Raw genomic sequence first — 15,877 nt, 5'->3', positions numbered from 1 at the left:
TAGCACATTTTGTCATACTTATTAAGCTTCTTGATTTGCAAAAAACATTAGAATTTAATAATTCAAGCTGTAAGCTGGCTCAGTGTTGGGGGTGGCCGCCCAATCTACTAATAGTTGTAGTTTAAAGTGCTTTGTTGATGTGGTAAAGCATTTGTAGGTGCTTTATTTTATGAGCATAATGAGCCTTTTTAAAGGGGTATTTATTAAGAAACTCGTACCAGAAAGAGTTATCGTTCGATTGTGGTGATGCTAACAACGTATTTTGATTGGTAATGTTTGCGATTGGGGCTGACGGGGCCGCCGTTAGAATTGTATAAGATGGTTGTGGGTACGTTATTCAGTCTATTTATACAATACAGAGATTCGCGAGAATGCTCATTTGATCGAAAAGAGTGTTAAAACTATCAGAATCCCACGTACCTCGTTTCATCCGTTTTGAATCTCGCCGGGGTCCGAGTTTCTCCGGTATCCGACACTCTGGGTCCACCTGCTCGTCGTCCGGAAGACACTCGTCCCCTTTGGCGCCAACCACCATCACGTACATGTCGTTCGCGGTCACACACGCGCGGTCAATTGCACTTTTTAATTTTAAACTTAGTATAAGAACGTTGAGAAATAAATTATTTCAGTAAAAATCTGAGCAGAGTTTCTGCTTACGATGTTGCTAGTTTGGAAGTTAAAGACGCTATGAAGAACTCCGAGCAAGCTCGCCCCCAGGTGACTAAAATGGCGGCAAACGGAAGTAAGTCAAATCAATTCCTATTAAATAATTGCGGAAATGACGTCATTTAAGGTATAAAATGGTAAAAAAACTACACCGGAAGTAGACGCATCTCTCACCAGATGCTGTGCATCGTCACATGCCGAATAATGTAATGTTACATAATGTTTCGTTACACCACCATTCATTCTTCTCGTCTGGTCTGTTTCCAGGTTTTTCCGCAGAATGGACGATGACGGCAGCAAGCAGCTGAACAAGGAGGAGTTCATGAACGGCATGAAGGAAACTGGCCTGGAGCTCAGCAATCAGGTACGCTTTGAATTTTGATTGTCTATCATCTACCTACACTATAACTATTACTAAAGTTCTTTTAAAAGAACAAATTAGTCCTTTCTGAGTAACTACTTACCTCCCAGCTGATATTTTCTCGTAACAAACTCGTGTTTGTTTGGGTTCAAATAGCTTTCGATTGCTCTATGTCGGCGAGGATATATCATTTACCAGGTGAAAAGGAGGAAAAGTGTACTAAAACGCTTAAACTTTGATTTTATTATTCCAGGACGCTGAGGAACTGTTCAAGCGGTTCGATACGGATAACAGCGGCTCCATCAGTCTCGACGAGTTCCTGGTTCACATTCGTGTATGTATCCCAAATGACAATCCCACTAACACTATTCACATGGATGTGACATACTATGCAGAGGTTGCATGGAAAAGAAACGTCACACATGACAGTAGACAACGAGTAAAAATTTTCCGTTCCTCAACAACACTGCCGGAAGCTTTTTTTTAACGTCGGGAAATGCTTTTGCGCATACCCACTGGTCGATGGGGACGATCAGTGGGTTATGTGGGACTCTCCCCGCCTGCTCACTAAAGGCGGGGCCTACCCGCCTGTCCACTGGAGCCCAAAGAAACGAAGCCGCGAGTTTTTGTCTTAGCTCAGACATTCGTTCGCAGCTCCACCTCAAGCTAGAGGCTCGCTCACGAGCGAACCTCTCCGGCGTCGAGGGAATCCCCAATCCCCTCCTCCAGTTGTTTTTATAGAGGTTTTCTCCTCGTGGCCCTGGTACAGCACCCAGCCAGCTGTAGCGGGTTACAGTCTACCGATGTCTCAGCAGCGGCATGGCCGCTGCTCAGTTAGCTCTGCTGTTCAGAGAAGTACCGAGAGCGGTCCTCCAAAGAATGGGCCCGAGCAAACGCTCCGCTAGCCCCTACCTGTAGGGGTTTTTAAAGATGTCCCCTGCATCGTGGCCCGGGCAAATGCCTTGACGGCCCCGGATCTGATGATCTGTCGTGGCACTAGCGCACCCACCCTATAATTTTATCATTTTTTTGATTCCAGCCCCCCATGTCGGACTCCCGGCGAGCCATCGTGGAGCAGGCGTTCAAGAAGCTGGACAAGACCGGCGACGGCGTCATCTCTGTGGACGACATCCGTGGCGTCTATGCCGTCACTTCACACCCGAGGTAAGAAATATAACTTAAAATAGCAGACTCGGCGAACTTCGTACTGCTGGTATCCAGCGCCTTCTTGCTACCTTTATATTTCGTCGTCGGTCCACCTTGTGGGTGGACGTCCCACGCAAAACATTGTAAGATGCTTATAAAGGGTCGAACCTCAGTGGAGGGAGTCTAACAGCTTAGTATTCCACGCATGGTGAACCTAGAAGGACCTTTGAGATAATTTATCATTGGTCAAGATAATATGATAAAGTTTAATACATATAAGTAAACCTACATAACACCGATTTTCAATTTTCAGGTACATGAGTGGCGAAGAGACAGCCGACGTCGTGATGAACAAATTCCTTTCCAACTTCGAAAAGGATGGAGTTGTTGATGGAAAGGTAAATTTCTCTTATCTTCTATTTGATGCCTTACCCTTATCAAAATAGGCAATATGGCCATATACAAACAGCTCCTGTCAGTCCAAATTTAGCTATGACCAAAATCATTCTCATAAGATGCCAGTACCCTCCCCAAACCTTCTGGCTGGCATGGCTTTAAAGTCAAAGTCAAAGTCAAAGTCAAAATTTCTTTATTTGTTTAGACTAATAAATAGTTCTTACAAATCGTCATTTTGCTCTTAAGGAGCCTCTACATGTCTCATAATCTTTTTACCCTACCAGCGCTTCGAGACCAACATTTGGCAAGTGCTGAGAAGAAGCGCCGCAACAAACTCAGTCACCACTGTCTGCCGGTTAATATAAATAAATAGAAATAGCAGTAGTAGGTACATTCGATTCAGGAGCAGTTCACTGAATTTACCATGCATTCTTGTATAGTGTATCTTATAAGAATGGGTATACAAAATTGCGTGGCATATTAAACAAGGTAGTGACGTGCTAATATCTAGACTTACAGATTACATACTCAAATACTAGTAGAAATGACTCGCATACCTACATAAGTTGGAATAACTTGGATTGACCAGTCCCCGAAAGCAGCGCCTGTTCACAGACATGACGAGTGAACCAGCCATCGCTTCACTCGACCATATTAGAGGGAATGTAACGACCCGCCTCACTACGCCACCACCCCAGAGACATTTTAGTGAGAATGACAATACCAAGTTATCTCTTAGAGAAAAAAAAAACTAATAATAAAGCTAAGTAACAGTCCAGATTGAGAAGCATGACACTATAACATTTTAGAAAATTAGATTAGTTTATACATTACTTTTCATAGCACGATTTTAATTCTTTTTAGTGCGAGCATGAGAGGACCATAATCCTACTCCCAGGATGACTTATCATTAAGAAAATCTCGAGTTGTATAATAGGCTTTTTTAAGCATGTGATCTTTAACTATACCTTTAAATTTATTGTACGGTAGCTCTTTATATTTATCAGGGACTTTGTTATAAAAATGGATACCTTGTCCCATAAAGGTGGCAAACACTTTGTTAAGTCTAAAAGCGGGTATAGCCAATTTATTTTTATTTCTAGTATTGATTTGGTGAATATCACTTTTCTTTTTGAAATCATTAATATTTTGTTGAATAAATAGAATACAGTTTAGGATGTATTGTGAAGCGGCCGTGAGAATGCCAATTTCTTTAAACAATTCTCTAAGGGACGCTCTTGCTTTCATTTTATACAAGTATCTTATGGCACGTTTTTGCAGAATAAATATTGTTTCAAAATCTGCAGCTTTGCCCCATAGCATGATTCCATATGACATTAGGCTATGAAAGTAGCTAAAGTAGACTAAGCGAGCTGTTGAAACATCGGTTAATGACCGTATCCTTTTTATTGCAAAAGCCGCTGAGCTGAGCTTTCCCGCCAGAGTTTCTATATGGGAGCCCCACTGGAGTTTTGAATCCAGGGTAATTCCCAGAAATACAGTAGATTCTACCAGATCGATTGCATTATTATTAAGTTCTATTTGGGTACTAACTGTTTTTACGTTAGGCAAAGAGAATTTTATACATTTTGTTTTCTTTGCATTCAGTTGTAGATTATTTGTAGTGAACCAACTTAAAACTCTTGTTAGTGCATTATTTACATCGTCAAAGTTATTTTTACTTCTATCAATATTAAAAATCAAAGATGTGTCATCAGCAAATAACACGATTTCGCAAGAGTCTTTAACAAAATATGGTAGATCATTAATGTATATAAGAAACAAGAATGGACCCAGAATGGACCCCTGCGGAACTCCCATTTTCACAGGTGACCCAGAAGACAAAACACCATTTATGTCGACTTTTTGAACTCTAAAGTTTAAATAGGATTGTATTAAATCCAAAGCCGAGTCCTTTACCCCATAATAGTGCAGTTTGCGAATTAGCGTTTGATGTTCTACGCAGTCAAAAGCTTTTGAGAGATCACAGAAGACCCCTAGTGCATTTTGAGAATTTTCCCAAGCCTCGAAGATATGTTTAAGTAGTGCAACCCCGGCATCGGTGGTGGAACGACCCTTGGTAAAACCATATTGTTCACTATGAAATAGTTTATTAGAGCCAAAGTGAATCATAAGTTGCTCCTGTATGATTTTTTCAAAAATCTTGCTCAAGGCGGGCAAGATAGAAATGGGTCTATAATTGCCAGGGTCGGTTTTGCTACCAGACTTAAATAATGGCATTAGTCTACTGTGTTTCATGAGGTTGGGGAAGATTCCCTTCTCTATGCAATTATTGAATATTATCGCTAACTGTGGGGAAATTATATCAATAATGTGTTTGACTATCTTGACAGAGATGCCCCAGATATCAGTTGTACTCTTTACATTTAAAAGATTAAAAGTTTTAGTGATATCTAATGGAGTAATATGTTTAAAAGAGAAGTGCGAGTCACAGGGTGTCACGTGGGTTTTCAATATTTCTTCAGCCTCGGAGGGAGATGACTTTAAGTTGGCAGTTGTTGCTGAAGCTATATTAACAAAAAATTTGTTAAAAGCTTCTGCTACATCTTTATCTGCAGATATCAAATTATCGTGAACTTTGAGAGAAAAGTCATTATCTCTTGGTTTTAGTTTACCAGTCTCTCGGTTGATAACATTCCAAGTTTCTTTTATTTTATTACTGGCGTTTCCTATCTTGTCCCGAATATAAAAAGACTTAGCCATGAAGCAAACTTTCTTAAAAATTTTTGAATACTTTTTCACATGCTCAAGAAAAGATATACTATTATTATACTTTTTCATGCCATAAAGCTCATATAACGTATTTCGACTTTTGTATATTCCCTTAGTAGCCCAGTCACTAAACTTAGATTTGGTATTTGGTTTTAATGGCTTTACAGTAAAAACTTTGTCATGTTCGGTTTTAATACATTCGAAAAGGTTATTGTAAAGAGCATCTGGGTCTCCCTGCACGTACGGCACTAAATGCAATTTATTTCCAAGATTATTCTTAAGATCTGTATTTTAATACTATCTTATTAGCATTTAAGAGTCTTAGTACAGAAAATAACCAATTTATAAAGTAAAGCTAAGTTATGTGGGTAGGAATTTTTTGTTAAAATAACTGGTAAATAATTTGTCTACTTATTTTCACTTATAATAAAGGATCTTTTACGCGTATTGTATTATTTTACAGAATAAAGTTTAAAATTGAGGAATTCTAAGGCAAAAATAAGACTATTTACATGAAAATATAACCTCAACGTTGGGAATGTACTGTTATAATTTCAGTGTATAATGAAAAATACATGTAATTTACCCATAGATATTACTTAATTAATGAATAAAAACAATACTCCCCTGTTATTTTGTTCCGTAAATTTGAATTTATGATGATTTTTCGTTGACAGCTGACGAAATTTTGTCTTCACTTTTTTGTCTTAAATATTATGTAGTTTCGTCGTATAACATTCGTATACATTATTTATACGATATACACTTGATTTCAGTATAATTTATCACAATATTACACGAAATTATAGTAAAATAACATTAAAAATTTGTCCCGTTAAAATTACGCGTCTGACAGCTAGGGATGCCAGCGCAAAAAAAAAAAAAAAGATGTGATGTTTACAGAGTGTTATGCTCCTTTTGTGTATATTATATGTCCAAAAGGTGATAGTGATGATGACAAAGCTGCCAGTGTAAAGCTTATTGACTCAAAATACCACCACCTAAGGGCTGATCCCTACTATTCATTCCAAGGCTTTTCTGCCGTTGGTAATCTTCCACATTGAAATGGTTTCTCGATATTATGTTCCAGGTGACCCTCGAAGAGTTCATGAACTACTACAGCGGTATCAGCGTGTCCATCGACAACGACTGCTTCTTCGACCTGATGATGCGTCAGGCCTACAAATTGTAAACAATCAATAACCCCCTTAGTTCTGAATCCTCATGCACAGTAATATCCTTGAGTTTGAGCCCAAGCCAAATTGTTCCCTTTTGTAGAAGAAAAAGGCGGCAAATGGCTTGGGCTTGTATTGCTAAGGTGATATTGTTTTGAGGATCGACGAATATGGGGTAAATCTTGTGACGGAACCAATAAAGACCAAAGGCCAAAGATAATTTATGAATCTGGCAGCTGATTTGAAAAAAAGTTAAAAAAAGACCTCAGTTTCCTCTAAAAGGGATGGCAGTTTGAATCTCTAGCAAGTTGGGGTTTTGAGGAGTTTGCCTTTGAAGTAAATGCTCATTAGTTGTTTTGCCTCAAAGGTTAATTATTTTAGCCCAAAGTTTTTAGAACGTTTCGTCACTTCACCACTTTCTCCACTCACACCACACACCTCGGAGAAGACACATCGGATGGCGGATACTCAAAGTGCACCAAATATCTATGTTTCCTATCGTTGATTAAAAAACATAGTTTATTTAATTTATTTAACTGTGTGCTAATATGTTAATTTGAATTAAATGTTTATTGGTGGTAATTTCCTTCTTTAATTTATTTATGAACGTCGACCCGCCCGCCACGCAGAATGATCATTTACAGTTTTAGGCTGGGTTGCACCAACTTTGACCGTAACTTTGACGATAACCGGTGCTTTTTGTAAGGATTTTGACAGCTTTTTGACGTTTGTCAAAGTTAAAGTAAGATGGTGCAACCCAGCCTTAGACTTTTAGCCAAAATAATTGCGCTACTTTGCAGAAAAACTAACGACCGTATAACCATAGAGGAATTATAGATTCTCTAGCTAGATGACCGTTTAGACATTTATTTAATTTTTATCTATGGTCAACTAATTATACTTACTCTGTGGGTGCGACAGGGTGCAACATTGAGTGCGAAACTGCGAAGTACGGCCAACACGGGCCAACACCAACTTTAACTCTAAAGATCGGCAGAAAAGGAAACTATAATTATTCTGTAAAAAAAAACGGTAGGTCCTTTAAGTAGCTATGGTCTAGGGGTGCCTAGATTCTACTAAAATATGCGTGTTCTAGGCACAGTAACATTCGTCTTGAGAGATTCCATTTATTTCTTTTTAATAGCTCTCTCTGTTATTATAAATAGGAATTACTTTGCTAGGTATTTGCAAAATCTACTTAGGTACCTATTTCGTTTCGTACCTTTCAATAGATTTTAATCATCTGTAAGTTAGCGCCTCCTATTCGACTCAGAGCTCTAAGACACAGAATCACAGTTATGTTGGTAGTTGGTAGGGCGGGGTGTACCACAGAAAATAAATCAGTACGGCCTACGCATTTGGCGGGCGGCAAAAATAATTTATTGTGCTTTGTTGTGCTTCTTCCCTTCCACCATTCCTTGTGCGAATGTGACGTGGGACAGTTTATTCGGAATATCTGCAATTTATTGTTGGGATACTAAGTGAAATCGAGTGTTTTATCATGAATGAAGGCAATATCAATGATGACGATAATATGTATCACGATACATTCCAAGGAAAGGCTAAAACTTCCTCCAACCGTGAGTGTGACATTGTTTTTATTGATGACGCTTAGGATTATTTGTAGGATTTTACTTATTTCTCAATAAGAGCAAAGTTTTTGTGGACCTAGAATCTATAAATACAGATCTTTTAGTTCTCCTGCATTTAATTATAATAAAAATACCTTATTCTGTAGCCAGAATTAGAGATAACATGTTGGATAATTGAAGGATAATACCTATTGCGGATAATGTCCAAATTAGGTATACCTATTGTTAAATATAAAAAATAGCCAAGTCTAAATGACCATAAAAATCCTAAATCCTTATTTATTTATATTTCTTTAAATTACTTATTTGCTTGCTACCCATTCTGTCTCGCATTCCAATGGCCGATGCCGCGATGCCGGTAATGCCGGCTCATTGAATAACAATCATCCTTGAATTGCAATATCTAATAATAATGTTATTTTAGCAAAGCTATTTCTATTTAAGCATTTTAAGAGTGTATATCCTAATACTTAACACAAAAACTATATTAATCAATAAACGATGACCAAACATGGAAATTCGCGATGCACGATGGATGGATTTAAACTAAATATTTTAATACTATTTCGATATTTTATCATATTTTTACTATTTCGAGTTCATAATAAACTAGTGTAATGTTCTTTGCTTTTATAAATATTTTCTTTTCGTGTAACATTAATTTTGGTTGGAGATCTAAGTGCATCTACTTAGAGCTGGAAATGAATGAGGTCATTGTCCTACTAACGAATGAAAATCTGTAGTATATGGTGAATTAATGAGGGCTATCGTTATAGCGCTCACCAGTTTGCGCCACTGTAGAGTAAGGTCCTGTCACTTGCTAGTAGCGAAGACAGCTAGTGGCACCAACTGGTGAGTGCTAAAGTGGTAGGAGGACTATCGCATTTGCACTCATCAAGATGGCGCCACTGTAGAGTAAGGTCCTGTCAATCGCCAGGGGTGCCAACTGTTAAGTATAAAAACGATAGCCCTCAACATGTATAGTCAGCGTCAATAGACTATGACAATAAAATTGGGATTGCATGATAGTTGCTGAAATCGGCACGAACCACAGATAAAGATAGATGCAGCATGTGAAAAAAATTGTATGAAGCCGAGCGTGCCACTTTTTAAACGTCATTAGTGTCATTTTAGCGAATTTTAGTGATTGCCGCAACGTAAAAATAATCGTATCATCGTACTGCATTCGCAAAGTCATCGAAAGGTATCGTGTGACTCGATTCTTCAATTAATTAATTCCGATAAAACTGATAATTTCTTAAATACAAAACCAAAAACATCTTTATTTACCTTTTTAAATAAATTAATTCTTACAAATCGTCAAATCTCGTTATTTTTTTTACCCTACCAGCATTTCAAGACAAAAATTGGTCAAGTGCATGAATACATGGATCAGTGTGTGTCTTATTGTTATAAAAGTAAGTACGGTTCCTTGTGATCGGTATGAGTGCACCACATACACGGACCATGGTTTTAACTCTTAGAGTACATCGCAGGATATGTATTAAAACAATGCTAATTTATACTTCTTCTACTGCTACTTTATTCTAATTAATTATTTGTTACCTTGTGCTGTTAATTACAATTCTCAATCCGTAAATAATTTCTTCTTTCTACCGTGTTCGTACTACTGTCCTCGTAAAATCATCGTAACCGATTGTTGTAATCGGATTACATGAACATCACTCGACCATGTATGTCCATTTGGACATATCGGAATGGCACGCTTTGACGATCAACTTGCTGCATCTACTCTAATCCATATCTGTGGCACGAACTAACGGAAGACGAAAGTATAAAACAATCAGATCATAGAAGGGTCGTTTTGTTTTTACACAGTTGAATGACGTGTCTGTGGGAGCTGTGGTGGGGAAAATGTGGGGACACTGGTACTCGTTGTAGTTACGCACGAGTTCATATCTATGATCTGAGATAAAACATCAAGCTGATCGTTGATGCCGTAGTAGGTGTAACTGCTATAAAAATTGTTAGGTCTGAGGTGGTAATTAACGATGCGAAGGTAGAATGGATCGTCTTCCGTGTTCCTGAATGACTTACAACGGTAGGTTTAATTTGTGGGTTATATTACCGTATTATGATCCACATTTTTGTGACTCCTGTAAATAGGATAGGATCGATCGACGTACTGCGCAAGTAGGGTTGCCAGGTCCAAAATCAGAAAAGCCGGACTCTGTGCTTCATTTGGCCGGACATTTTACCCTAAAAGCCGGACGTGTGACCGAGCAAGCTGCAAGCTCACAAGTGAGTACCTACTTAGTATCATCGGTTGCCCAACGTCCTGATGCGTGCGCTTCATATTATTCTGTGGCTAAATAAAAAGCCGGACAGGCCGGACACCGTTTATTTTGGCCGGACACGCAATGAAAAAGCCTAACTATGTCCGGCTTTATCCGGACGCCTGGCAACCCTATGCGCAAGTCTCGCCCTAATGTCCTTATCCAGACCTTTTCAACCTCTCTGACCTGACCTAGGTAAAATGAAGGTGATTTGTTTGATGTATAAACTCGAGTCACTTGCAAATAAATTGCTAGATGGATTTATTACTCGCGTGCAAGTTTCGTATAAAGTAGATATTTGTTTTCAAGACCATCAATTATTACCTTCATAAAACTGCTATAATAAAAGCAGACGAACATTAATTTACATTACATTGGTAAATTCATGGACTGAAGTTACCTAACTGTATGAGGATCATAACTATTACTACGCGCCAATAGACTGCAGATATTTGAAACATTAGTATTATTCCAGTTCACAATAATTGACATCGCTAGGCACCTGTAATATGGTTTATGTACCTAACCTCTAATTCGTTTACAAGGTTGCTTATTTCTGTTGACGTGGACTGTTCCTTGAACCTAAATCTATTTATGGTTTTAATTTAAGTCAGCCTCACGATACAAAATGAATATCTGCAATAATTTCTGCATAAAACAACAAATATACTCATCATGACGCATAAATGCTGTTTTCGTGATAGCATGCCGCGTAGTATTAGTAGTATTCCGCAACAATTTTGTAAACAACAAACAACTTGTCCTTTAAAAAAGTCATTCATGTTTTGCTGATCCAAGGGATATTGACACCGTTAAGTGGTGTGCATCACTTGTAAGACTAAGCAGTCGCTTACTTCTACCATGAATTCAAATGGAATATTTAGAGAGATATTCCCAAAGCTGAGCTAGGCAATTTGTAAGGCTGTGGTTTCCTAAACGCCGTAAGCCGCGTACGTACAGCGTCACGCCGAACTGTTGTGGTCTCAGTCAGACGTCGACGTCGGCGTATACGTACGTATAGATACGTCATACGCCGAGTTTAATAGGAGACCGTAGCCTAGGTTCGGCCAAACTAACGCGTAAATGGCGATCAGATGTCCCGTAACAAGACAGGTCATGTGGTTGTCATGTCCTGTGGTTGCGGCGATCTATCATCGCCGACGCGAGCTGCAACGCGTTGGTTTGGCCGAAGCTTAAGCGATTTTCCGTTTTAAAAATCCGCAGTAGCATGGCACAGACCGATGTCGACAAGGTTCCGTCTAGAGGAGGAGCTGATTCAGCGCACCTCCCGAGCGCTGGAAGCGGAAACCGACCCTCTGGAGAAGCTGCGTCTGATGTGCCTTTCGCATGGCGCCGTCGGCATCATGGGGCTGGCCAGGTAGGACGAAGAATCTTTACTAGAAAAGTGCTGTGTCCTATTATGCAGGAGTTCTGCCCAGGTGGTAGGATATAAGCGCGGGATTGTTCCATGGAGCAGCAAGGTTCTAGAGTACATGTACATGTACCGCAGCGAAACGCAGCGTCGGACGTACGACCGACAAGGTGGACCGATGACATAAAGGTAACAGGAAGGCGCTGAATGCAGGCCACTACCATGTTCAGCAGTGGACGTCCTGTGGCTGAAATGATGATTGTTACACGTCTCGTTCCATCCACTGCAGCTCCTGTGTAGCCAGGATCTTCAGTATGACAGCCAAGAATCCTAACCAGGCATGGGCACTGAAATAAATGTTATGTTATCCTCGGCGAACTATACAATGTTGGATACGAGTAATAACTTTATTGGTTGGTCTGTTAAAGGGTGTTTCGGAAAATGGATGAAGGAGGCACTGGGCGGTTGACCAAGGAGAAGTTTGCAAACTGCATCAAGGAAACTGGGCTGGATTTTAGTTACAAGGTACTTATTGTTATTGTATTGTTAGTCGGTCAGGGATCGTAGTCTTTTTGTGCCCTAAACTTCGATAGGGCAATTAAAGTTTATTCTTTTATTTTTATATTTCAGGATGCAGTAGACGTCTTCAACAAGTTCAAAAGAGATAGCAACGGCACTATCAGTCTTGACGAATTCCTGTTAAACGTTCGTGTATGTATAGGACCTGCTTATTATAAATTAGATACTGAATAGGAATTTTAGACGTAGCTCACGTAGCAGTTTAGAAGAACAATATCAGTGGTTTCTATAGCGAACTCTAAAAGTAAAATTGGGTACCAGCATGGTACGTGTTATCTCAGACCATCCATCTGTAAATCAAGCTAACTGTGACATGTATGATATTATAATATCTACTTAGGAGCTATATTGCATAAGTGTATGATGAGTACACGCACAGAGTTGACCAGATTGAACACTTTATTCTGATGGTATTAATCTGGTGATTTCAGCCGTCTATGTCTGAGACCCGTAGAAGCATCTTGGAGCAGGCGTTCAAGAAACTGGACAAAACTGGCGACGGGGTCCTCTCTGTGGCGGACCTCCGCAGATGCTACGCCGTGACGTCACAGCAAAGGTATAGATTTCAGATCATAGAATCCCTTCTATGATCTGAGGTATAGATCGTTTCATCCACGAAGACGCGCCCCACCAATTTTTAGTCGAGGGAAGCACGGGGTGCGGGGAGTTTGATTCAAACAATCCGAGCGTCATTATTATAGTGTGCGTGTGCACTCATGGATAATTTAGCGTGTACCGATAATACTCAAACATTAGCGGAAGAATGGTGGGGCGCGTCTTCGTGGATGAAAAGATCTATAATATTGATGACCCATCAAAATTTTTGTCACTTGATTAATTTTTTACTAATATTTTTAGCACAGAGACACAAAATAACAATTTACACATAAGATGCACTTTGCAAATAGGTAGTTACTTACGTTTAAAGAAATAACTAGTACCACAAAATATAACAGAAGGTAAACTCCATACTAAGCGCGCTCGAGCCACGCACACATAGACACCGCTCACGTACCTATGCGTTATCAAGACTGTCTTGGACGAATGCGAGGCGCGACTGCGTTCGCTTGAGTGACGCTGCTCACGCGTTCGTAAAATTATTTTGTTTGTGCGAAAATTAGTGAACAACAAAAAAGGGGTATTATAACATTTGTTATGTAGACTTTTGCTTACACTCAACATTAAAAACTAAATTTTCGTTTTTGAAATTAACAGTTGATTCCGGGAGGTAAGTAAGGTGTTTATTTGTATTTCAATAGTCCGTTTAACGTTGACAAATTGAAAGCCAACTCAATTATTAGGAATATCGAATTGTTTTAGAGAGGTTTTAGGAATTATTGGATAATAGTGTCAACCACTCAACTAAATACTACTTCCCTCTCGTGTATTTGTTTGCAAACTATTACTATAATAACGTACTAAATATAACTGCATAAGTATACGTGGATATCTGTTATTGTCTTTCTTCCATAGTATTAAGAGTAACATTTTTCTATCATAACGAAATAAACGCAACACATGACAAAAGACAACCCTAGCGCGACGGCCAAGCGTGCGAGCGAAAGAGGTATGCAAAGCGAGGCACATACATGAGTTTACCTTCTGTTATATTTTGTGCTAGTACCTACTCTAACTTCTAGCTCTAGCTTTATGTATTAACGAGCTTTACTAGCTGTTTGGGTTTGAAGAGATAGCAATTTCATAAAAATAAATAAGTGATCAAAATTGTGTCACATTCAAAACTACTGATTGTCAGCTAGCTAGCGAATGTGCTAGATATTTCAATGCTCCCTGTAGATTTTCTGCCTAATACTAATTTTGATTACTTATTTATTTTTATGAAATTGTTATCTTTTCAAACCTAAACAGCTAGTTAATACATAAAGTAAGACGTAGAAGTTAGAGTTAGTAAGCAAGTGCTTACAACAATTGAAATCAAATTTGCCTCTTCTCAGCACTTGCCATATGTTTGTCAGTTTGTCTCGAAGCGCTGGTAGGGCCCAAAAGATAAGGAGACATGTAAAGTGCCCCATAAGGGCTACCTTTTCTTTTTTTATTATTTTCTATTGACGTTCATAAGTGCCACTTGTGGTCTAAACTGAATAAATATTTTTGATTTTGATTTTGATTTTGATTGATTCCTACTGTCTTTTAATTTCCAGTTACATGTGCGGCGAAGAGACCGCTGAATTCGTAATGGACAGGTTCCTTTCCAACTTCGAACAAGATGGGATCGTGGACGGGAAGGTGAATTTCTTGCTTTTAATTTGACTCTATTTTCATTCTTAAAGACCTTTTTGAAAGCCTTCAAGAACGAACTAACCAAGGGTGCTGTGAATATGTAGTGCACCATGCTTCTTTATACTTATATCGTAAAGTGTAATTTCGATCTTTATGTTTACGTTTGGATTCATTTTGGTTTCGTCGATTGGAAACTGATATCAATATCAATAATAGATTCGAGCTTATAGTGATTAGTTAAATTGAATTTCAGTGTTTGAGCCAATTACCTCGGGCTTGAACCTATTCTTGAATTTGTTGACCCCAGTTTTTCATCTTTCATCATCATCATCTCACGCCATAGAACGTCCACTGATGAACATAGGCCTCGGGACCAATGCTTTCCATGATTTTCATCTATTGAACCAATGATACAATTTCTTTGGACGATAATTTCAATTTACCTTCTCTTTCAGGTGACTCACGAGGAGTTCATGAACTACTACAGCGGCCTCAGCGTGTCCATAGACAACGACTGCTTCTTCGATCTGATGATACGTCAGGCCTACAAGCTGTAAACTTGTTCTAGTGACCAAAAAAGAAGACCACGTGCAAAATTTATGGGATCTAGAAATTACTAAAAAAGCTAACATTCATTTTCAATGTCTTTATATAAAATTCCTAATAAACAAAACTAAAAAAATATTAGCTTGCGGTTAAATTCTGTCCCATTTAAAAAAATATTTACTTGATTTGAACCTTTGAAGAAAGAAACAGCCTGTTCTGCCTCAAATAAGTCGATAGTTAATAATTATTGTCATAATACTCCTACGTCTTGCATTAATAAAACATAATCTACTTGTAATAGGTAGGTACATGCTGAATGCAAATTTTAGTTGGGCTAATGTTAATTTATTTAAATTAAATTTTATTGTTACTTAAATTGACTTTTATTTCATACCTATGTAGGTATATTCATAAAAAGCTGCAAGCCTTTCACTAGTTTATTAGGCACAAGTTGTAAAATCAACTTGTCAAATGTTTTTTTTATACTTATTACCTATTTGCAACATAGATTCAATCCTACTATTAAAGCTATTTCCAAGTCAGACCAGTTTCATATGGTGGAATTCAGTTTTTCCAGAGAAAAGACGAGTTTCATCAAAATCCGCTCAGTAGATCTTGCGTGTAAAGTACTTTATTAATATTCTGTGGTAAGAAGAGTAAATCTATCCATCCATCCTCTAAGAAGGAATTTTACAACACATTCTGGGCCTAAACAATGGCCGGTTTAGGACTTTATAAGTAAACCGTTTGTTCCGTCTCACGGCTCACGTAAA

The 15,877-nt window shown here is 38.5% G+C and overlaps 3 protein-coding genes across 7 annotated transcripts in view; 2 read left to right on the top strand and 1 right to left on the bottom strand.

The window, feature by feature from the left end:
• LOC135071225 (calcyphosin-like protein) overlaps positions 1 to 7,059 on the top strand; it is an 85,514-nt gene extending 78,455 nt beyond the window's left edge. For all 5 annotated transcript variants that reach the window (XM_063965003.1, XM_063965004.1, XM_063965006.1 and 2 more), the window contains 5 exons: positions 934 to 1,030; positions 1,281 to 1,361; positions 2,067 to 2,191; positions 2,487 to 2,571; positions 6,393 to 7,059. In XM_063965003.1, coding sequence (XP_063821073.1) covers positions 934 to 1,030; positions 1,281 to 1,361; positions 2,067 to 2,191; positions 2,487 to 2,571; positions 6,393 to 6,494 — 490 coding nt within the window. In that variant the 3' untranslated portion in view covers positions 6,495 to 7,059. The remainder of the gene's footprint in view (positions 1 to 933; positions 1,031 to 1,280; positions 1,362 to 2,066; positions 2,192 to 2,486; positions 2,572 to 6,392) is intronic.
• The window catches only part of LOC135071226 (18S rRNA aminocarboxypropyltransferase), a 100,540-nt gene that overhangs the window by 15,155 nt on the left and 69,508 nt on the right, over positions 1 to 15,877 (bottom strand). The window lies entirely within an intron of this gene.
• LOC135071535 (calcyphosin-like protein) lies at positions 7,851 to 15,480 on the top strand. Its single transcript, XM_063965313.1, has 7 exons — positions 7,851 to 8,057; positions 11,591 to 11,744; positions 12,167 to 12,263; positions 12,369 to 12,449; positions 12,749 to 12,873; positions 14,480 to 14,564; positions 15,014 to 15,480. The coding sequence occupies exons 1-7, from the start codon at positions 7,979 to 7,981 to the stop codon at positions 15,113 to 15,115; spliced, it is 723 nt and encodes a 240-aa protein (XP_063821383.1). The 5' UTR covers positions 7,851 to 7,978; the 3' UTR covers positions 15,116 to 15,480.

This window comes from Ostrinia nubilalis, chromosome 4, assembly GCF_963855985.1.
Source record: "Ostrinia nubilalis chromosome 4, ilOstNubi1.1, whole genome shotgun sequence".
In the NCBI taxonomy this organism is placed as follows: Eukaryota; Metazoa; Arthropoda; class Insecta; order Lepidoptera; family Crambidae; genus Ostrinia; species Ostrinia nubilalis.
The sequence above is the reverse complement of the archived record's forward strand: the minus strand, read 5'-3'. Positions and strand labels throughout refer to the sequence as shown.